The sequence below is a fragment of the Primulina eburnea genome, chromosome 1, assembly GCF_022965805.1.
Source record: "Primulina eburnea isolate SZY01 chromosome 1, ASM2296580v1, whole genome shotgun sequence".
NCBI lineage: Eukaryota > Viridiplantae > Streptophyta > Magnoliopsida > Lamiales > Gesneriaceae > Primulina > Primulina eburnea.
This window is the reverse complement of record NC_133101.1, coordinates 2,333,414-2,356,725: the sequence shown is the minus strand read 5'-3', so window position 1 is coordinate 2,356,725 and position 23,312 is coordinate 2,333,414. Positions and strand designations below refer to the sequence as shown.

The window sequence follows — 23,312 nt, the reverse complement described above, 5'->3', positions numbered from 1 at the left end:
AAACTAATTAGAAAAAAAGTCGTGTAAACATATAACATTTCTAAAAAATTTAAGAGAAAAAAGATTTATTAGTCTAATGATAAACTCAGAAGGGATAAAATGATATGTTTTGTCCATGATTTATTTTTTTAAAAATACATAATATTAAAAAGAAACCTCACGGCCACTACCAAGATAGCCAAAACTAGCCTCCCACACTATCTATCTGTTTAGCTTGTGTTTCTCACACAAATACGCGAGATCTCCACACTCGGTCACTAAGTACATTCGATTATTCAAGTGAACAAGATAACATATATATTTTTATTTTTGATTCGACTAGCGCACGAGTCCATGGATATACCAGTCTCGACCGAGATATCTTCGACCTCGTGGCATACAAAAAGGTGCACCTTGGGTTGGCTGCTTTCTTGAGATTGCATTGGCTAGTTTCATGTCTTAATTCTTTTCACCTCCTTTTCCGGAACATTTACGTCATTTCCGTTGCCTCCAGCCTGTTTCAAGAAAGCTAAGAATATAAATTACAGAAAGAAGAATACAAGGTTGCTGATATCGAGGGAAATGTAAAAGAATAATAGCTCACATTCTCATTGGGAACAACTGCATATCTCTCAGTAGGGGAGATCCAAGTTTTGTCTGTTTGATAAAGGCTTTAGTTAAGACGAGATCCCGTTTGCTTGACAACTGAAGAAATGTAAAGGACAAAAGTAGGAGAAACACGACTTTTAATCGCTATACCTGATGATACGTCAGCTTTTGAGGCTTCTATGTTCTTCCCACTAGTTCCGTCCACGCTTAATGCCTCTACAATCTTTGGGAGGTTCCTACGGATTTGATTTTAATGCAGGAAATAATGAGAAGGGATGCATCATTTGTTCACTGGTTTTCGAGCAGTTTATGAGAAACACCGGGGCGTGATAGATATATTGCATTAAGCTTGGATGAATAGCACAAGATGTAGCATTTTCTGAACCTTGGACCATGAGACTCGGGAATGGGGATGACATTTTTTTACCTGTCTACAGATTCACCGTGGCCGAGCTGACCATTTGTTCCCCTTCCCCAGGAGAACACGTTTTGGCCTTCGGTAACAGCAAGCGTATGCCTCCAACCACACGAGATATTTACCACTTTCTGTCATTCACCAGCACAAATCAAAATATCCCATAGTTGGAATCTCAAAAATAAATAAACCTGTGAAAAAATAGTGTTGTTGGACGTAAACCGAGTTCAAGGATAAAGATAAACCTGATCGAGTGGAAATTTGACTTGTACAGGTGAGCAGTGATCCACATTGTCGCCTACTCCAACTTGACCAAACTGCGAGCATTGAAAAGTTGACATTTAGAATCAGTTCAAAGAGATCCCGGAGTAATTTAGAAATATCAAATATACTATATGATATGTACAAAAATAAATTTCTCGGAGTAATTTATGAAATAAAAAGGTCTTTCACACAAAATCATAATATTCTGGCAGTAATAGGGAAAAAGGGACTATGATGAACCTTATTCCAGCCCCAACCATAAAGTTTTCCATCGGTTGTTACAGCCATTGTATGTCTCCAGCCCCCTGAAATCTGAGAAAACGATTCTCTTCATGAAAATCCAAAAGAATAACACATTTACTACATATTTTTTTGCAGTCGCTACGTTTCTTGAGCAGACAAATTACAATTTGAAGAAAAAGATATTTGTGGAAAAATGGCATGGACTCGTCCCCTATATAATAGAAACAAGAAAAAATATGAGATTGGTTTGTCATATGCTGAACATAACCAGAAACTGGAAAGAATTTGTTAAAGTTAACTTGTCCTATGAAGAGAAATTACTTGAGAAACACAGCTTCCACTCAAGGACTCCAGCTTATGAGGGAGAAGGTGATCTTCAAAATCCCCATGTCCTAATTGGCCATATTTGCTCCATCCGTAAGTATACAATCCACCTGAAGACGAGACAGATATTGTGTGGCGCCATCCACATGCTACCAGAACCATCTTTTCTCCCTGCAACAAGGCGTCACCAAAATATTTAGGAAAACAAAGAAACAAGAACAAGGAAAAGGTGTTATTTCCAAGATAGATAAAAGTACCTCGACACTTGAAACTTTCTCTGGTACTAAACGGTCATTTCTATCACCCAAACCCAAATTACCATATCGACCCCAGCCCCAACCGTAGAGCTCGCCGTCTTCTGTTACAGCAGCAGTGTGTTCCGCACCAGCAGCAACCATTTTGACTGGTATTCCCTACAAACAGCAAAAAAGCCCATAATGCTTCTTTAGAGATAATTAGTTTTCTAAGAATGCCAAGAAGAGAGGGAAGGATATGAGAGTTTTTAAGAAGAAGCACGGTATCTTAAGTTCAAATTGATAAGAAAGAAAGGAGGACTTGAAGTTTATGAATTAGCTAAGAATACCTGGAAAGCTTCGATCCTTTGGGGTAAAAGAGAATCCTCTTTGGTCCCAAGACCTAGTTGGCCGTTTTGATTCCGTCCCCAGCTGTAGTTGAATATATAAGCAAGATCAGAGTGCAAAAACATAACACGGAAGTCATGATTATGAAGCATGAATTAGTTAGGATTCTTGATCTAGAGTCAAGGGTAACATCAACTAACTCAGCATGTCTATTTATTAGTGAAGATTCGACTACTCATCATACACAATAAACCATCACGCAGCTCAACAAAATGTAAAGAAGAGGACGTTTAAAAGATCCTCTGCTAGTTTTGAATGAAACAAGGGAAAGGGAACAAGGAACCAACCTCAGAACATCGCCTTCCATCGTCACTGCCAAACAATGGCTATCCCCACAAGCAATTTGCTTGATCTGCAGACCATGTAACGCTTTGATTGATTGAGGAGTAAACAAGTCGCTCGAATCTCCATGGCCTAACCTCCCAAAATCACCCCTGAAATATCTTGAATAAATGAGCAAATTGTAATGCAATAAATGAAATAATTTGAATATTCGCCCAACAAAGACTCAATCCAACAAAGCAAAATAGAGTTGATAAAGAATAAATGACAATGTTTAAGCATCGAGAGTTCTGTATAAATATATTTACGAAACCAGAAGCATACCATCCCCAGCTGAAAACTTGCAAAAGTGATTCAGAGTAAGCAGTTGTGTGGTCAGCTCCACAAGTAATAGACACTATTTCTTGCCCATCCAATGCACTCACTTGAGTTGGAGAAAACCGATCTTCAGCATCTCCAAGTCCTAACTGCCCATCTTCTCCCCTTCCCCACGAGCAAACAACATAACCAGCTGCAATGTGCCATACATGAACCTCAATAAACTTACAATTCCAAGCATCAAATTGAAATACTGTAACGCAGTAAATCTAAAAGTATAAGAGCAATTTAACGGTTATGAAGAGTAAACCTATTCTGCTACTTACTAGAAATCTTGGTTCCTAATTATTACCTATTCAGTGTTTCTTAATACTTGCCAGAGGAATAATAAGTTACTCTCACAGTTTCGCACAACATATTTATATTTGAAGCTAGATAGAGTCTTTATGCTAAGATGCAATGATGGGACAAAGAATCAGGTTACCACATTGCTCGTAAGAAACTCAAACAGGATTTCCATGATGCAAGATGAGTCACTTGCTCTCCAACAACTCGAGCTTTATTTATCAAAACAAAAATTCCTTAGGAAAACCAAGTTATGGGCTGAAAATAGAATATTTTTGGCTGTCTCCCCTTTTAGTCAGTCACCCCACAGCAACACAGCTCAACACCTTCTTGTCACTATTCATCCCGTAAATACATGTGAAATATAGAAGAACAAATTGAGAAATAACATCCGATACTTCTCCATAGTTACTAAAAGTTCACAAGATGTATGCCTGGGCACAAGACTCAACCCTTGCACATGGCATCTCTCGACACGAGCCTCTATAAGGAGCATGGAATAACTGTGCATGATGTTCTTTACAATGCTTTCAATGCTCAAACCCTCATAGTATCAGGCCTTGATCTTCGAAAATATGAATCCAAAAACAAGTACAATCCATCGAACATTAACTTTTGTTTGCAGTCTAATAAATACTGTTAAACTATGGTTCAACATTTGATATATATTATACGTGACAATTTTATTCACATTTAGACTTTTAGAATTAACATGCCTTGACTCTAGTTGCCTCATCCTTCGTTCCTGAACTCTATGATACTTGTGCCTTAGTGCATCGTGTACTTTATCCATAAGTTTTGCATGTGAACGTTGTTTGAAAAGGACTACATTATTAATATTTCCCTATTATATTTTTTTTAATATGTGTGACAAATTAAATATGACATATTTTCTATCAAGTTAATATGGAAATCCAATAGAAAATAAATAATTAAAATATGTTCATAAAGTTAGGAAAAAGACTAATAAGTTTTCCCAATTAAGAAAAATGAGTTTTCGAATATAGAATGATTTGCTTTTGAATATACTGTCTTAAACTTAGAACTAAGTGTTCCAAATTCCAAATTTCCAATAGTGCTCCTACGTTGACGAACAACGAGTTAGCTTGGCACTTTTCGTAAATTAAAAAAAAAAAGAAACAAAAAATGCACAATTTCCAAAGTACAAAATCCATTTTTTAAAAAAATCCAATTATATATGTATATTCAATAAATTAGTTATTGCATCATAGCACCTAGAAAACAGAAAAATGGATTCCTTTAACTTGGTCAAACGAGGAATAATATTTTAATATTTATGTATATCTTAAACAAATATTAGACCACAATCAAGAACTCAATAATTTATATTAAAGTTGTGATTTATCGGTTGGTGATATTTATTACTTATTATTTAAATAATTAAAAACAAACTATTTTAACATCACAATTCACAAACTCCAAGAAATCTCAAACTTCACCAATTTTCCTAAAAACCATGTAACATGCGTAATAGACTTCCTTGAATTATTAAACAAATTTGTCAAAGAAGCATCCAGTAGGGTGACTGAATGTGAACACAAACTCATATTATTGCCCCTTATTAAATTCAACAAGTAGACAAAAAAATTTACGTGGATCATTCTGGTCCATACAAAATTAACCACTCCAACCAACTCACCTGCCCCGATTTACTCGTATTAATAAGAAAGGTAAAAAAACATAGATGAAATCAATAAAATGTTTATTGGTACATAAATTGTATATGTATAATGATTTTAATTATATACAAAATTTACTTACTAAATCATTGAAGTGCCGAATGAATCTTGATGGCTTTTTGAGGAATAATAAAATATAAATTCAACCCAAAGGAAACCTTTTTCATCAAGATTCTGATCCAAACGTTGTAATCTAAATCATGCTTCTTTTGAATATACACAACCAGATAAAGAATCACGAGAGATCGTAATTAGAAAGTTGGTTCATCCTCAAGTGAAAATATCACTCAAATCTTGGCACAATATTTACATCTAATTCAGATAAAAATCGAATCTTGGTCCGTTTCTTGATTCATTTTTCTTGTATTACTATGTACCAGAAAATCTTGATCCTTTTCCCTATACAAAATCCTTTCTACTCAAGAATCACCATGTACATACACTATAGATACAAGATTTGTACACTCACAGAGGAGAGCAACGGAGTGAGTGGCGCCGGCGGAGATGAGAAGAACCCGGCGAATCGGCCCAGAAACTGCTTCACTCCCGCAGCTGTTGCTGCTTAACAATATCCCTTCTTCCGACATCTCTTTTCTTGAAATTTTAGGAAATAATAAATTGTGGGTTTTCGTAAAATGTTTAAAAAACGGTGAAAAAATTCAGAGGTTTAGAGGGGTTGGGGTATGAATGGGATAACACAAGAAAGGTTGGCAGATATTTATAGTCGTGATAGGGTTGGTGACATGTGCCCACTGCTGCTACTGTAACTGTAACTAGGATCTTCCACTTATATAAAAATTAAAGCCTCCGAATATATAATCCACTACAGTCAACACTCATTGGTCGAGTTAATTTAAAAAAGAGTAATCGCATTCTAACCCACGTTGTAATTTGTAATAGAGAGAAACAGGAGACATCCAAATATCAGCAGCGCACCACACATATCATACAAAGGCCACAACCCATATCATACCAGCACCGGCTTAGCTACAGTGCTAAGACGGTAAACATGACTTACGACTCTTTGATTGACCATATCAAGCGTGTAACATTCAGGAGTACTCTACTCTGAGCTATAAAATTCAAGAGTGCACTTTGTTCTTCAAGCACATTTTTACCTATGAAATTCTTGAGCTCGCAGCATCCGTTCACTCTGCAAACTTTTATTGAGCACCATTGCTTTCTCAGAATTTTTTGAGCGATATTGTTTTATGTTGCATTTTCTTTTGAGAAACCAACATTGATTCTTCTCTCTTTTTTTTCCTTCTTATTTACTCGCACATACAGTGTAATTCTTATATTATTATTATTACTGTTGAAATTATTTTATTTTGTAATGTTATTTTCTGATAATGTTTTTCAATATTGTCTGGTTGTAATATTGTTTGTTGTTTTTGTCACCAATTTCATACGAACAGTCTGAAAAATGTAATTTTTATTATTTGTTGTGATAATATTAAAAATATTGTTCATATTTATGTAAGTATTTTTGGGATTTGTGAATTTTATAATTATTTTTTAAATATGATATTACTATTTAAAAAATAAATAAGAGTAACGGTGTTCCATAATTTTTTTAAATATTGATTATGGTATAATAATACTAATACTAATAATTAAAAAATATTAATTACTAGTCCACGATCAACGCTTTTTGTCCTTTCTGGAAAATGTCATTTTTTATGACTCATAATTAATTAGAGAATTCTATTTAATGATTGTAATTTTTTTTTTTTTTTTTTTTTTATGATTGTTAATTTTTGCCCCATCATCAATTTTTATATAAAGGATTGACCATGTCTGGCCTATCAATTAATGGTTATTATTTTAAGTAAATTCATTAATAATCTCAATGCCTAAAATAATTAATACAAAAATTTAGTTACTCGATAAATTATAGTTACGCAAAATAAAAATTAAATACATTATTCATAAAATAATTTTATAGTAGAAGTAATAATATATTCGCAACTGAATTAGAAAAATTCACAATATACTTTGTGACTTACAAAGATAGAGTGAGTCTAATGTGAGCCCATATCACGGATCTTAATCTGTGAGACGGATCAACCCTACCAATATTCACAATAAAAAGTAATATTTTTTCATTAATGAACCAAATAATAGATCTGTCTCACAAATACGACCCGTGAGACTGCCTCACACAAGTTTTTGTCACAAAGATATTAATGATCCAAAATCACCTTTAATTTGTCCCAAACTTTTGCACACACTATCCACACTGAAAGCACGAATGAAGAAGAAATCAAGTGCCTAATCGGAAACTCACAATCAAGATATTTCACCCTTTTATTGCCTCTTTTAAAATAGAAAACAAAGAGATTGAAATTTAATTGCCTCTTTTAAAAAGAATAGATAGAATAATAGATAATAATTATTTTCTTAAAACATTTTGGTCATAAAATATAATTATTTTGAAACATACCAAGTAACACTACCATCTAATTAAATATATAACATTTTTAGTTCTTGAAAATATTTGGATGTTGCCATTGGAATTCGGACCCAAAATGCGAAAATTTGTTTTAAATTTAATGATTCTTCCTTGTAAATTTTATAAAAGTTTGTTGATATAAAGATATCTGTAGTAAATCTTGCTTGTTCGATATAAGACGTAAAAACATCAAATTAAAGGGTATAAAAACATAAATTCATTGTGTTTAATATTTGACGAGCTTATCAATTTTCACTTTTCAAACCATCTATGTTCATATCAGATTGAGTTTAGAGATATAATGAATAAAATCTTTTAAAATTTCGTAATTTTATGATGTTCTTAATAATTTCTAAAATGTATCCCGACTCCGATACCAATTATAAGACAGATATAAGGGGAAAATAAGCAAGTTCGATGAAAGTTGCTGAATTCTTCTTTCATTTTGTAAAAGTTGGTTGAAACTAAAATACAATAAATCTAGTGTGTTGCTTGGTATTGGAGGAAAGGAATAAAGACATAAATTCAAAGAGTGTCCATGCATGACTTAATGTTTGAAACTTTATTGTATGAAATATTATATATTCTCGATCTCCTTAATTAGATAATATATAAAACCATGTTTGCACGGAATTTGTCTAACTTCAAGTGAGGCTTTTCCCTTGGATTGAATAAGCTCGGTTCGCGGTCTCGACGCTCACTTTATTGATGAATCTTAGTTATATTAACACTTTTATAACCTCATTAGACTAGTCGTGTTCAGGTATGATCACTAGCCATCGTAGACATACATGCATGGTAACTAGAAGCCACTGCGGGTCGTATTCGGTTTAATTCGGTTCCTAATGATACTCTCCTTTTGGCAATAGCAGAACTCATAAATAGTATGATTGGAGTGAACTAAAATTCTGAAGGAAAGAAACTGAGGTCTCAAAACTTAATCAATCGATCGATGTGGATGTATAATATGGCTTAATTCCGCCTAATTGTCGTCCACGAATGAACGAAAATAGAAAATTATTTATTAGTTCAATTATTTGTCGATAAGAGATAATAACAATTATTAATATTGGAAGCTAACATCCTTTGAAATTTTACGATTTTGGATTTGTGTTTGGTTTTAAATAATAAAGGATCTTCTTTAATTCCCTATAAAACAATGTTGCTAATTTGTAAGTATAAGAACTATTATACCAAAAATCCATTAAAATAAATTAAAAGTAATTATTGTTTACTACTTTTTTTGTGTGTGTGTGTCGGTGTCTTTTAGTTTCTCTTCTTTCCATAAAATAAAAATTATATTCATAAAAAAATTTGTCATAAAAAAAATCATTTTGAAATACACTAAGTATCACTACCATCTAATTAAATACATAAGTTTTTTAGTTCTTGAAAATATTAAAGGAATTCGGACAAAAATTTTCATTATATATATATATATATATATATATATATATATATATATATATATATATATATATATATATATAAATTTTTAAAAGATTATGAATCAAATAATTATTTCTCAAATCAATATCAATTTTAAAGAGAGACAAACAAAATATGCTTAAATTTTCAGAAGGAAATAAAAGTAGATATAAATAGAAGAAAAGCCATCATCAATCATGCATCTGAAGATTGAGTCAAAGCCAAATCTCTCCAGTCAAAAAGTGAAAGGAATTTGATTTGCCGAAATCACACTCAAAGGACTAATAAAACTTCGTGAAGGATTCCGTGCATGGATGTGCAGTATATATATCATCAACGCGGCCAAGATAGAACACGCTCATACATACACATCGATATGACGGAAAGAGAGAAGGAAATCAAACATTTTGCTCACGAGCATCTGTTGATTTTTAACGAATCAGAGGAGATTCCGTTTTGTTGCAATGCATGTGGGCTGCGTGTGTTGTCGAGCCCTTCTTACATCTGCACCGTTCAAGGTTGCAGTTTTTATCTCCACGAACCATGCACGCGGCTTCCGAACAAATTGAGTCATCGTTTTGGGAATAATACACACGATCTTCTTTTATATGCTAAGCCACTTCATGAGGACTGCATGTGCATCAAATGCGGTAAACTATGCAAGAATTTCACCTACCACTGTGGCGAACGTGGTAAATATTTTAATCTCGACCCTTTATGCGGTTACCCTTTGGATATCCAGATCAAACACATAAGCCACAAGCAACACCCGATGGTTGCCATTTGCAAGGAATCTTTGTTGCTGTGTGACGCCTGTGGAAATGAACATAAGGGCTTTTTCTTCGCATGTCACCAATGTAATTACTGGACTCATCAGGATTGTACGTCATTGCCCAACATTCTCAGAGTTGGAGGCCATCGTCACCTTCTTTCCATCGTGTATTCGGATGCATTAGAAGCATTATATTCCTCCATGCCTGAATGCATAATTTGTGAAAAAGACACATCACGATTGCTTAAGGCTTATGCTTGTGTGCGTTGTTCTATGACTATAGCTCACGTGGATTGTGCGGTATCAGCAATGGAGGATCCAGGTAATAACTAGTTGTGGTTACAAAAAATAGCATATAGATATACAGTTGTATGAAAAAGTAGAGGGATTTTGTTAATTAATGGGTGTCCTAATAATTGTAGTAATGTCCTTATCCAGGTAAAATATACGATCTGCCCCCTCTAAACGATGCATTTCTGAGCTGGATTACGTGCGCAGTACAGAATACTACACCCAAGAGCGATGGTGAGACAATGTTGGGAAAATACCACTCCGCCCCCGCCCATTCTTTGACCTTGAACAATGAAACCACGCTTGAATCCGTCTGCAACGCTTGCATTCGGCACATAGAACCTCCTTATTACAGATGCAGCCAATCTGCTTGCGGCTTTCTCCTCCACAAAATTTGCACAGATTTGCCCCTCGTTGTCGATGATGTGTTTGGCGACTCACGGGACCTGGTTTTCCCAAGATGCAATGAATTCTTTTCTCTGTTTTTTTGTAGGCTTTGTTTACGATTGGGCAACGGTTTCGGATACTCAAATTGTTTTTCCGGTATTTTCCATCTTGAATGTGCCTTAGCTCCAGAGGTCATCAAGCACGATTCCCACAAGCAACACCCTCTTATTCCGGGTTTTGGTTCTTGGTTGGAAGATATTGTATCCTGCTGCGGCAAAAGAAATCCTTCATATTATGACATTTACAGCTGTACTCAATGTAGGTTCAGCATACACATTGGTTGCGCTCTTCTGCCTAAAACCGTGACTCACAAATTTGATGAACATCCCCTCACTCTAATCACCGATTCTTCAGCACAAGACTTGGGCGGTGATCTGTTTTGCGAATTCTGTGAAGAAGACATAAAACTGTCGTACTGGTTCTACCACTGTATGGAATGTGACCATTCCTTTCATGTCGAGTGCATTCCCTCAACAGGGAGATATTCAAGAATCAAGTTTGGAGGCACCGTGGTATTGCCAGCTTGTCACTGGTGATCATCCTTTGACTTTGGTGAGAATGCTGAGTGTTGGTAGCCAGACTTGCGGTGTTTGCCAAGAAATGATCGAGGGCTTCAAAGATGGGATGGCTTTACACTGCGACGAATGTGACTTTTGGGTTCATTTCATATGCGGATCCAAGTCTAGTGATGCCACAGTTTCAAAACACTATCAAGTTATATCTGATTTGCCATATTATTTTAATAGCTATTTCTAATCACCAAAGTTGATTATTTGATGGGATGAGAATCATATTTTTGCGATGCTTTAAATAAAATAAATCCTCCCTATTTTCTTATATTATATACGCTGCTAAAGACGAAAATTTGTAGTTATTATCAATATCATATATCTTTATTTAGTGTGACATTACAATAATTATTTTTGCAAACATGTAAATGAGCACCATTGCTTTTGTCCGAATATTTTTTGAGCCACATTGTTTCATGTTGCATTTTCTTTTAAGCAACCAACACATTGATTCTTCGATCTTCTATTTGGTTGTAATATTGTTTGTTGTTTTTGTCACCAATTTCATACGAGCGGGTCTGAAAATATAATTTTATTAATTATTTTTAAATTTTATTATTTGCTGTGATAATATTAAAAATATTGTTCATATTTATTTTATTACTATGTATGTATTTTTTTTGGCATTTGTGAATTTTATAATAATTTTTTAATATGATATTATAATGTGTCGTTATTATTATTGTGTCGTTATTACTATTATGATAATTATTACTATTATGATGATCATCTACATATTTAAAAGTTATTGTTATTATTTTAATATCACAATTTTGGTTATTATTCTTATAATTAATATTATTTAGCATTGTTATTTATTAGCGTTGTTAATAATATTATTATTTAAGTTATTATATATTATAATTTGAATCGTAGTTTAAAGGTAACTTATAGTAATTAATTTTTGTGAGAATCCTATGTAATATTAATATAAATAATAACAATTCTAATTTATTTATAATAATAGTAATATTAATGAAACCAATTTATAATTTTTTATTTATATTAATTAAATTTAGATAATAATTGTGTACTAATATTTTTTTATCAATGTTTAAAAAAAATTAGAATTCAATTATTATTATTGATGTATTATGATACTGATGATTTCACTAATTAAAATATACTTACATATCTTTGATCCAAAATCACCTTTAATTTGTCCCAAATTTTTATATCCACACTAAAAGCACACACGAAGAACAAATCAAGTGCCTAATCGGAAACTCACAATCAAGATTTCTCACCCTTTTATTGCCTATTTTAAAATAGAAAAAAAATAGAGAGAAATTTTATTGCCTCTTTTAAAATAGAATAATAGATAATAAATATATAACATTTTTAGTTCTTGAAAATATTTGGATGTTGCCATAGGATTTTGGATCCAAAATGCGAAAATTTTGTTTAAAATTTAATGTTTCTTCATTCTAATTTTATAAAAGTTTATTGATATAATTAATATATCTGAAGTAAATCTTGCTTGTTCGATATAAGACGTAAAAACATCAAACTAGAAGGGTATAAAAACATAAATTCACTGTGTTTAATATTTGATTACCTTATAAATTTTCACTTTCCAAATCATCTATGTTCGGATCATATTGAGTTTATAGATAGTTAATAAAATCTTTTAAAACTTCGAAACTTTGCGCTGTTCTTAATAAATCTTAGGTTATACCTTGGCTCCGATACCAATGATGACATAGCGTTTGTCGTTTAACCAAAAGTTATAATTGGTGATAAAAATACAATTTAGATATTTTAAACCGTACAATAGCTCAAACACTACGTTTTGATTGTTTTATCTGGCAAGCATATTATTTCACCCCAACAAAAGGTATACAAACAATTATTCGAGTGTCCATGAATTAATCCGCGAAGCTTTGTCATGTCTTAAAGATGCATTAAAGAGAGAAATTATCAAAAAAATGATTAAAATATCATGGGAAAATAAGCAAGTTCGATTTAAAGTTGCTGAATTCTTCTCTCACTTTGTAAAAGTTGGTTGAAACTAAAATACGGTAAATCTAGTGTGTTGCTTGGTATTGGAGGAAAGGAATAAAGACATAAATTCAAAGAGTGTCCATTGTTGGTCCCACGTGCGGAATTTGAGATAGTAAAAACCCGAAAATAAAGAATAAATTGGACACCGAGATTTACGTGGAAAACCCCTAAAAATTATTATGGCAAAAACCACGGGCAAGATGAAAAGAATTTCCACTATAATATTTTGTGGTGTACAACTCACTCACTGTGTTTCCAAAGAGAACACACACTCTCTTAATACAGGAGAACAAAATATCTCACAAATATTATAGAACTAAGCACTAAAAATTTTATAAGATGAGAGAAAACTCGAAGAAGGGATAATTTGAAATGAAAGAATGAAGCTCTATTTATAGAGTCCCTGGACCGTGTGAACACGCGTTAAAACGCGTATTCCTTTTCTTTACGCTATTCCTTTCTGCCCAAGTTTTTTTTTATTTCCATCAAAGACATTTCAAAGCATTTAATGCTTTGAAAAGTCTTCTACCGACATCCATGACTTAATGTTTGAAGCTTTATTGTATGAATTATTATTCTCCTTAATTAGATCATATATAAACCATGTTTGCACGGAATTTTTCTGACTTCAAATGAGACTTTTCCCTTGGATTGAATAAGCTCGGTTCGCGGTCTCGACGCTCGCGTTATTGATGAATCTGAGTTATATTAACCCTTTAACCTCATTAGACTAGTCATGTACAGGTATGATCACTAGCCATCGCAGATCATACATGCATGGCAACTAGAAGCCACTGCGGGTCGCATTCGGTTTAATTCGGTTCCTAATGATACTCTCCTTTTGGCAATAGCAGAACTCATAGTATGAGAGTGAACTAAAATTCTAAAGGAATGAAACTGAGGTCTCAAAACTTAATCAATCGATGTGGATGTATATTATGGCTTAATTCCGCTTAATTGTCCACGAATGAACGAAAATAGAAAATTATTTATTAATTCAATTATTTGTCGATAAGAGAATAACAATTATTTATATTGGAAGCTAACATCCTTTGAAATTTTACGAGTGCCCTACCCATATTCACAATAAAAATTAATACTCTTAGCATAAAAAAGTAATACTTTTTCATAGATGACCCAAATAAGAGATCTGTCTCACAAATATAATCCGTAAGACCGTCTCACACAAGTTGTTGTCTTTTGTGTGTGTGTTGGGTGTCTTTTACTTTCTCTTCTTTTAATAAAATGAAAATTATATTCTTAAAAGATTTTTAAAAGATTATGAATCAAATAATTATTTCTCAAATCAATATCAATTTTAAAGAGAGACAAACAAAATATGCTTAAAGTTTCAGAAGGAAATAAAAGTAGATATAAATAGAAGAAAAGCCATCAATCATGCATCTGAAGATTGAAGCAAAGCCAAATCTCTCCAGTCAAAAAGTGAAGGGAATTTGATTTGCCGAAATCACACTCAAAGGATAAAACTTCGTGAAGGATTCCGTGCATGGGTGTGCAGTATATATATCATCAATGCCCAAGAACACACTCATACATACACATCGATATGACGGAAAGAGAGAAGGAAATCAAACATTTTGCTCACGAGCATCTGTTGATTTTTAACGAATCAGGGGAGATTCCATTTTGTTGCAATGCATGTGGGCTGCGAGTGTTGTCGAGCCCTTCTTACATCTGCACCGTTCAAGGTTGCAGTTTTTATCTCCACGAACCATGCACGCGGCTTCCGAACAAATTGAGTCATCGTTTGGGGGATAATACACACGATCTTCTTTTGCTTGCTAAGCCACATCATGAGGACTGCATGTGCAGCAAATGCGGGAAATTATGCAAGAATTTCACCTACCACTGCGACAAATGTTATAATTTTTTTAATCTCGACACTTTATGCGGTTACCCTTTGGATATCCAGATCAATCACATAAGCCACAAGCAACACCCGATGGTTGCCATTTGCAAGGAATCTCTGTTGCTGTGTGACGTCTGTGGAAGAGAGCATAAGGGCTTTTTCTTCGCATGTCACCAATGTAATTACTGGATTCATCAGGATTGTACCGTCATTGCCCAGCATTCTCAGAGTTGGAGGTCATCGTCACCCTCTCTCCCTCATGTATTCGGATGCATTAGAAGGAATATATTCCTCCAGGCCCCAATGCATAATTTGTGAAAAAGACACATCACTATTGTTTGGGGCTTATGCTTGTGCGCGTTGTTCTTTTACTAGGCTCACGTGGATTGTGCGGTATCAGCAATGGAGGATACAGGTAACTAGTTGTGGTTACAAAAAATAGCATATAGATATACAGTTGTATGACAAAGTAGAGGGATTTTGTTAATTAATGGGTGTCCTAATTGTAGTAATGTCCTTTTCCAGGTAAAATATACGATCTGCCCCCCCTAGACGATGCATTTCTGAGTTGGATTAAGTGTGCAGTACAGAATACTACACCGAAGAGCGATGGTGTGACAATGTTGGAAAACTACCACTCCGCCCCCGCCCATTCTTTGACCTCGAACAATGAAACCACGCTTGAATCCGTCTGCAACGCTTGCATTCGGCGCATAGAACCTCCTTATTACAGCTGCAGCCAATCTGCTTGCGGCTTTCTCCTCCACAAAATTTGCACAGATTTGCCCCTCGTTGTCGATGATGTGTTTGGCGACTCACGGGACCTGGTTTTCCCAAGATGCGATGAATTCTTTTCTTTATTTTTTTGTAGGCTTTGTTTACGATTGGGCAATGGTTTTGGATACTCATATTCTTATTCCGGTATTTTCCATCTTGAATGTGCCTTAGCTCCAGAGGTCATCAAGCACGATTCACACAAACAACACCCTCTTATTCTGGGTTTTGGTTATTGGTTGGAAAATATTAGATCCTGCTGCGACAAAATAAATCCTTTATATTATGACATTTACAGTTGTACTCAATGTAGGTTTAGCATACACATTGGTTGCGCTCTTCTGCCTAAAACCGTGTCTCACAAATTTGATGAACATCCCCTCACTTTAATCACCGATTCTTCAGCACAAGACTTGGGCGGTGATCTGTTTTGCGAATTCTGTGAAGAAGACATAAAACTGTCGTACTGGTTCTACCACTGTATGGAATGCGACCATTCCTTTCATGTCGAGTGCATTCCCTCAACAGGGAGATATTCAAGAATCAAGTTTGGAGGCACCGTGGTATTGCCAGCTTGTCACGGTGATCATCCTTTGACTTTGGTGAGAATGCTGAGTGTTGGTAGCCAGACTTGCGGTGTTTGCCAAGAAATGATCGAGGGCTTCAAAGATGGGATGGCTTTACACTGCGACGAATGTGACTTTTGGGTTCATTTCATATGCGGATCCAAGTCTAGTGATGCAACAGTTTCAAAACCCTATCAAGTTATATCTGATTTCCAATATTTTTTAAATCGCTTTGCATAATGATGGGAATTACTTCGATTTGAAGTTTATTTATATTCCCAATTTGATTCGTTTTATTAGCATATAGAATGATACATTTGCCCACTCTTATCATATATCTTTATTTAGTGTGACATTAATTATTTTGCAAACTTGTCACAAACAAAGAGTTCCAATTAACGAAAAACTAAGTATTTAAAGAGATTAAATTTTGCAATAATTTGTTAAATGCAAATAAAGTAGTCAGTCAACTTAATATGATAAGAACAGAATTGAAAGTAAAAACAGAACGAATCTATAAATAAATAAATATACATATTTTGATTGTATCAATCAACGTATAAATAAAAGGGGAAAAGGCTTCAAAATATGGTTAAATTAAGTCCTAGAAGTTTATACAAGTTTTCAAATTTACGTCTTTATTCATCAGAATCATGCAAGGGGGGCTGGCTCAAAGTAGTTGCCAGTCGTCTTCCTGTGTACAAATATTCTCCGGCATATCAGAGGAGAGCTCGTTTACGAGATCAAGCTCTCGAGCCTCACAAGTGTGATCTGTCGACGTGTTCCAAATCTGATACCCGGTGGGCTTAGGGGAAAGTCGGGTCTCGGATATTGTAAAGAGAGGAGCGCCGTTTGATTGATCGATCAGCTCGGAAGCACGTGAACGAAAATCATCGAAATCTCCTGATTGAGGAAGAAGTTTAAGATTGAGGGACGACGTTATAATAATCGATTGTGATAGAAAATGTTCAAATGATTGAAGGAAAACATTAGGGAGATTCATGCATACTCTTGTCTTTACAGTAAAACCCAATGGCCAAGGACGAATCAATCGAATCGAGCGGCATATGTCTTACAATACTGCAGTTGAATCCCCGAGGAGTTAGTTAAAAAATAAAACGGATTGTAAAATTATAGTACCAAGTCAGAAGATGTTGAAAATCAGGTAACTTGAACATTAATCATAGTTGAAGAAGAGTCTGAGTTAAATTCGCGGGATCAACTTACTTGCAATGGTAGCTTGATGTATCGACGTCTAAATTACCCCTCTTAATGTCAACAACCTGCCAATCAAGATCGTAGTGAGCGGATGCTGCAGCATGCCATCATCGTTGAGAAATCATTAGAACTTCAACGAAAACAGGGAGTAGACTAGATTGCGAATCACAATGGAAAGAAAGATTTAAAATCATAGAATCATGTTTCAACGGTACCACAATAGGATGCATATAATAAAATATCGACAGAGATCACTGACATTATGGCCAAGGAATGAATCCTATGGCTTGTTACAATGCTTTATGTCGAGACCTACGGTGTCACCAGGCTGCACAAATATTAATCTCAAATTATTCAAAGCGTTACAAATATAAAGTGACCTTAAATGTCCTATTCTAAGGCATTTTTATCATGGATATGAGAGTTCCTTGAGACAGATGAAGGAGCGCCTACCTTCGGTACACATGACTCAGTAAAGATAATGCCAATTAAGTTAAAAATTGTTTCTGCCAAACTCAGACTTAACAATAATAGAGCGTCAGAAGAGAATTAAGGTACTCCATGTGCAAAATAAACTCACATAATGGGCTCGTGAGGGTTCATCATTCATAACTATTTCAATGGAAAACATAATGGAACAAGTGAGTTTCTCCATTTCTAGAATCCTGAAATAAGACCAAACATTGAATATGCCAACTGCGCAGTGCCCGGTATTTCGAAGACAAAAAATGTAAGATCGGGTAGGACACCACACTTATGAAGCCACCTTTCGATTTTACAGACAAAATCACTCGTTTATTTACAACGAAGATGGCTTGTTAAGCTGCAATAGCATGTTCTCCAAAAGATAGTATGCAGAATGCATAACAATCGTACTTCAGCCAATTCTAGAGTTCAAATCAGAAAGAGATCATCTTAGTATAAAAATTGTGGCACTCATATTATTATTTAAATACCAGACTGGATACTAGTAGCTCTATAAGGGTAGGCTAAGGGATTGGAATTTGTGATCATGAAGATATTTTACACAAGAGACTTCACGCGCAGGATTGCAATAACCTGCTGAACTTCGTGTGGATCCAGATAGAAAGCCTTTTCATCTTGCACTCCAACTATATATGTTGAAGCACCAGGCCTGCCACCCAAAATACCGAGGCTCTGCGGAAACATGAGTGTGGCACTCAGGAGTGGAAGATACCTGTCGATAAAAAGAACGAAAATATTGATAACACCCAGAGGAAACTAACAAAATGAAACAGTACACATTATGGAGTAACACACGTTTTTTCAACAACTTTGCTGTAGTCATACGCATGGTTCGTCGGAACGGTTGCGGTGCTTGGAACGACAACTACCGTTCCAGTTCCAATGTTATGTTGTGGAACGATTGCAGAACGGTTGTATAAAAGAATTAATAAATTCAAAAAATTGGTAAAAAAAATTAAAATATAAATTACATCATACTAAAAAATAAAATATATGAAGTTATTACAAATTAATCTCTCAATACAAAACTATTTTACAATAAAAGCACAATAAGAAATACACACTAAAAATTATAACATATCAAAGCTAATACCATGAAGAGTGACGCGGAGGAGCGAGATCATTGTTATATTCTTCGTCACTTTCTCGTAGATTAAATTGATTTCGAACATTTGGATATTGATGTGATTGTCCATAGGGATATAGATTGAGATGACGAAAGATCATTAGAATGGGATGACTGATTTTGTAATAGTGTTTCATCACGACGATTATAGTATCCGAATCCCTAATGATTTGAACAAAACTCAAAACATGAAAGTTATAGCCTTATATCTTATTTCTAATGGAGGTGGCCTCACACCAATTGGATCAATATACAAGACATTATACTATAAACCACAACTACTGCCACATTTTTCATACCGTTTATGCACTTCTATTTCCTATTTGGCTCAAGATCAACTTTCTATTCTACACATTCATTTTCATAATCATCAACAACTATGAAATATAATACCAATAACATAACCATTCTATTACCATACACCGTAATGAACCATGAATATCTCATAACCATATTTTTTAAACACCAAAACCATTCCGTTCCGCCCGTTCCGTTCCGCTTTCCCGTTAAATCGCCGATAAAACGTCGAAGAACAGCGCTACAAAACAATCACCGATTTGCCCTGGAACTTTGGAACGGTTGTCACCGTTCCCGTTCCGTTCCGGCGAACCATGGTCATACGAAATCCAATAACCCTTGGGAATATTGTCCACAATATCATAAGTTACACTAAGATATGATATTTCTATGTAATAAACTAGAGTTAATACAGACAAAATTTATTCCATTCTTCACTCATCCATTTTTATAAGAATTGCTGGGGGAGAAAAACTACAGAGTGTTTTATTGCCAACACTTTGGCTGTAAAAGGTATTCTTTTTGGTCACGTTTGAATGGCCCTATCCTTCCTACTCCCTCGTCTGAAACTTAAAAAATAAGTGCAATTTGAACAACCTGTCGTAACTCGTGTAACATAAAATTAAAAATCGTTCCAATCCAGCGCCAACCCACCATCCTCACCTGCCTCTCTCTCATGTAACAAACAGAAAAAAATAAGCTCTTCATCACTATACCATCAATAAGTTTCCACATGGAGCATACCGTTCATGAAAGATAATACCTTAAGCCTCTCGGCGTCTTACAAAGACTCGCATATTGTAATAAAGTAATCAAAAGAAAAAAATGCACAAGAATTTTTATGATTATTTGTTGCAAAGTCTCATTTCAGAACCTTACGCAAGAGTCCAAAAAAACACCTTCCGACTGCTCTCCATGACGTGTGGATAGAACAGCACCATAACTATGCATAGTGTTAAGATGTATGGAATGAAAATAAGCTTGCAAAAACCACAGTGAGTAATTTTCATTGGTTAAAATATGACTAGCCCCAAGTCTAGAAAAACCTGGACATAATTATTTTTCTCTAATATTATACTTAACGATCTTTACACCCTTTCACAGGTTGAAAAAAAATCCTTTCACAAGTCAAACATGACTAAAAGCAAGTTTTACAAGTGTCGTGTCTTTGTAATACGATTCAGAAACCAGTCACCGACTAGATCCCATGTTGCAAGCCATCTCTCAAATAAAGATAAAAAATGTCTAAGGTGGCAACTTTACGGGCCCCATAAGAAAGAAAAAATGGAATCAGATTTTACTGGGGTATACATTCAAGTCTATAATCGTGACAGAATAGAGACTGCAAATTTAAGGTGAACACAATCAAATCCATAATCGTGATAGAATAGAAACCGTACCTTGGGTTGACTTTTTCCACACCTAGAACCAATGGAACCATCAATAGAATAGGACCCCAGACAAGTTCACCCCCGCTGAACTCTGACAAATGTATGGATATATCCTCAATGCAGAGGACAGGAGCTCCACCTCTTTCCCCATCGCTACCAGAGACGACGTATATGGTCATCATAGAGGACAAAACTCCATCACCAGTTTCCTTGATTTTGTCACGCACCATACTTTCCCAGGTACGGCACATGGCATACGGGCCTACCCAGGAACCCGGAGCAAGGCCGTAATCCTTTCCAGCTTGGAGAAGATTGTGTATAGAAAAAGGTGAGTCCTCAGCATCTCCAAAAAGATGCAATATTTCCATGTAACTTTGGTCAATTGGCTGCATAATTATAAACAAACCAATATCAACATTTAATTTGCCATAAACCATGGCCGAATCTCCTGGGTTATTATGTGATAGAGATTAAAGCGTCCTCTGTCTTAACGATGAACAAAAATTAAAACATATACACGAACCATCCCTATCTAATGATTTAATTTGGTGTAAATAGTATAATACCTTGTGTGGAGATTTCCTCCACGATCGTCCTAATTTATGAAACAGAAATGCCTGTGTAAACATGCAACAAAATCAGTACAAATGATTATCCCAAATATTAGTAAAGACATACAAATAGCATCAAGAATAATGCCTGAGCAACAAGCATCTGGCTGCTCCGAAGCATGCAACCCCAATTAACGTCACCAGCGTACTTCGTTTCCCCGATGGACACAAAACCTAAGGAATAAACAAAACCACATTATCTACATCATCATCATCATCCAAGTATCCCATTCACACATCCATTCAACATTCATAAAAATACCTTTCCGATACGTGATCAAGATACGAGATGAAAAATCCTCGACAAATGAAGCAAATCCCTCGCTCTCAGCTGGATCTGAAGAGTTGGCATTGTCGCCCTCCTGTGCAACCCGATAACACACACCCAAAAGCCAAATATCACTCTTGGAAGCCGAACTTCCAGTTTTACCAAACCCCAATATTCTTCTCATTGATATACCATTCATCATTACTCTTCTTACAGCAGCCTTGCACCCCTCATAATAGTTCTTCCCACTACCCGATTTTTTTCTAACACTACAACTTTTAGAGTCACTTCGTCCGTGATTACTACTCAAATTCCCCAAAATAGATAAAGCCGGTGGCCATACACCTGACCAAAGAACTCCAGGCTTTTGATTCGTACTACTGCCAATACTCGATTCTGCCCGGGCAAGACAGAACCCAAAATTTCCTCCGGACGACAATCAAAGCTAAAAATTTTCTCGTTATGATTATCAACGCGATCGTTGTCTTTCTCTAGTGAACCCTTCATGAACTAATCATCGACACCGGGGATAACAAAAAAATAAAATAAAAATCCGCGCCGCCTAACAACAGCATCCCACCAGAACAATTCAATATCTGAAGAAAGAACAAAAAATCCCCCACAATCAAATCAAAAACAGAAAAGGGGGGATTCAAGAATGACATAGCGTACCGGTGATGCCAACGTTGTTGAGACACGAACGTGAGCAGAAACCACGTGCGGCGTTTGAGTTCGAGCTAGAGTGACTCGAGCTTTCCGTCTGCAATAATAATTCGTTTGCGTGCAATAGGCACGTTGCACATTCTTTGCCCGATATTTTATATTTTACATTATATAAAAAAAAGTATTTAGATAAGTGATATAAAATACTAAGACATAGTTTGATGTGTTTGATAACTAAGCAACTTATGTTTGGTTCACTTTTTTAAAAGCCACAAAAATTAAATGGACCCGTGATAATGGTGGTCCATCATGGAAAAGACATTCCACCAAGTTTAGTGATATCTCCATGATAAAAGAATAAATAATATGAAATGACATTATTAGCCCCCAAATTTTCCATCGACAACAACCCATAATTTGGCTTTCTTGTTTGGTATCTCTTTGTTTAAATATTTTAAATCATTTCAGTTAATTTTAAATATTTATTAAATACATATATATACACACAAAAATACACACACACACGCATATATACTTCACTTTGGTTTTTTTTTTTTTAATATGCGATGGTTTTAATTTGGCTTTCTTATTTGGTTTCTCTTTGTTTGAATATTTTAAATCATTTCCGTTAATTTTAAATGTTTATTAAATACATACATATATACAAATATATAGATACACAAAAATATACACACACGCATATACATGTGTGTGTGTATATTATATATAGATAGCATAATTTAAGAATTGAGACATGCAATTACAAGATCTTGATAAGAATGAAATATAAGTTTTTATAGTAGGGTTAATTTTGTCATTACAATACAATATATAAATTTAATCAATCATGTTAAAATCATACCAAACATTCAACATATTATCTTATCATTATATTTATCATTGATTTATCCTTATACTATATATCCCTTAGTTATCCTATCCTATGTACCAAACTA

At 34.7% G+C, this 23,312-nt stretch overlaps 3 protein-coding genes across 4 annotated transcripts; 1 reads left to right on the top strand and 2 right to left on the bottom strand.

Annotated features, from left to right (window-relative positions):
• Window positions 1-313: 313 nt before the first annotated feature.
• LOC140807670 (ultraviolet-B receptor UVR8-like) lies at window positions 314-5,866 on the bottom strand. Its single transcript, XM_073164653.1, has 12 exons — window positions 5,590-5,866; window positions 3,082-3,268; window positions 2,763-2,909; window positions 2,418-2,499; window positions 2,092-2,247; window positions 1,832-2,005; window positions 1,508-1,579; window positions 1,249-1,320; window positions 1,016-1,134; window positions 739-824; window positions 584-636; window positions 314-494 (listed from the first exon to the last, which is right to left on the bottom strand). The coding sequence occupies exons 1-12, from the start codon at window positions 5,705-5,707 to the stop codon at window positions 432-434; spliced, it is 1,329 nt and encodes a 442-aa protein (XP_073020754.1). The 5' UTR covers window positions 5,708-5,866; the 3' UTR covers window positions 314-431.
• A 3,506-nt stretch (window positions 5,867-9,372) lies between these two features.
• Window positions 9,373-16,624, top strand: LOC140807549 (uncharacterized). Of its 2 annotated transcripts, none has more exons than XM_073164486.1 (2): window positions 9,373-10,097; window positions 15,482-16,624. In XM_073164486.1, the coding sequence occupies exons 1-2, from the start codon at window positions 9,380-9,382 to the stop codon at window positions 16,534-16,536; spliced, it is 1,773 nt and encodes a 590-aa protein (XP_073020587.1). In that variant the 5' UTR covers window positions 9,373-9,379; the 3' UTR covers window positions 16,537-16,624. The 2 variants fall into 2 exon arrangements, with proteins under 2 accessions (XP_073020587.1, XP_073020658.1); XM_073164557.1 differs by lacking the exon at window positions 15,482-16,624 and adding an exon at window positions 10,214-11,366.
• Window positions 16,625-16,787: 163 nt separating this feature from the next.
• LOC140807481 (cysteine protease ATG4-like) lies at window positions 16,788-22,288 on the bottom strand. The gene is given in 9 exon segments (XM_073164372.1): window positions 16,788-17,199; window positions 17,306-17,376; window positions 17,524-17,579; window positions 18,574-18,712; window positions 20,824-21,200; window positions 21,381-21,431; window positions 21,514-21,599; window positions 21,688-22,101; window positions 22,104-22,288. Coding segments are annotated over 9 exon segments (1,524 nt in total). The 5' UTR covers window positions 22,201-22,288; the 3' UTR covers window positions 16,788-16,966.
• Window positions 22,289-23,312: the final 1,024 nt, after the last annotated feature.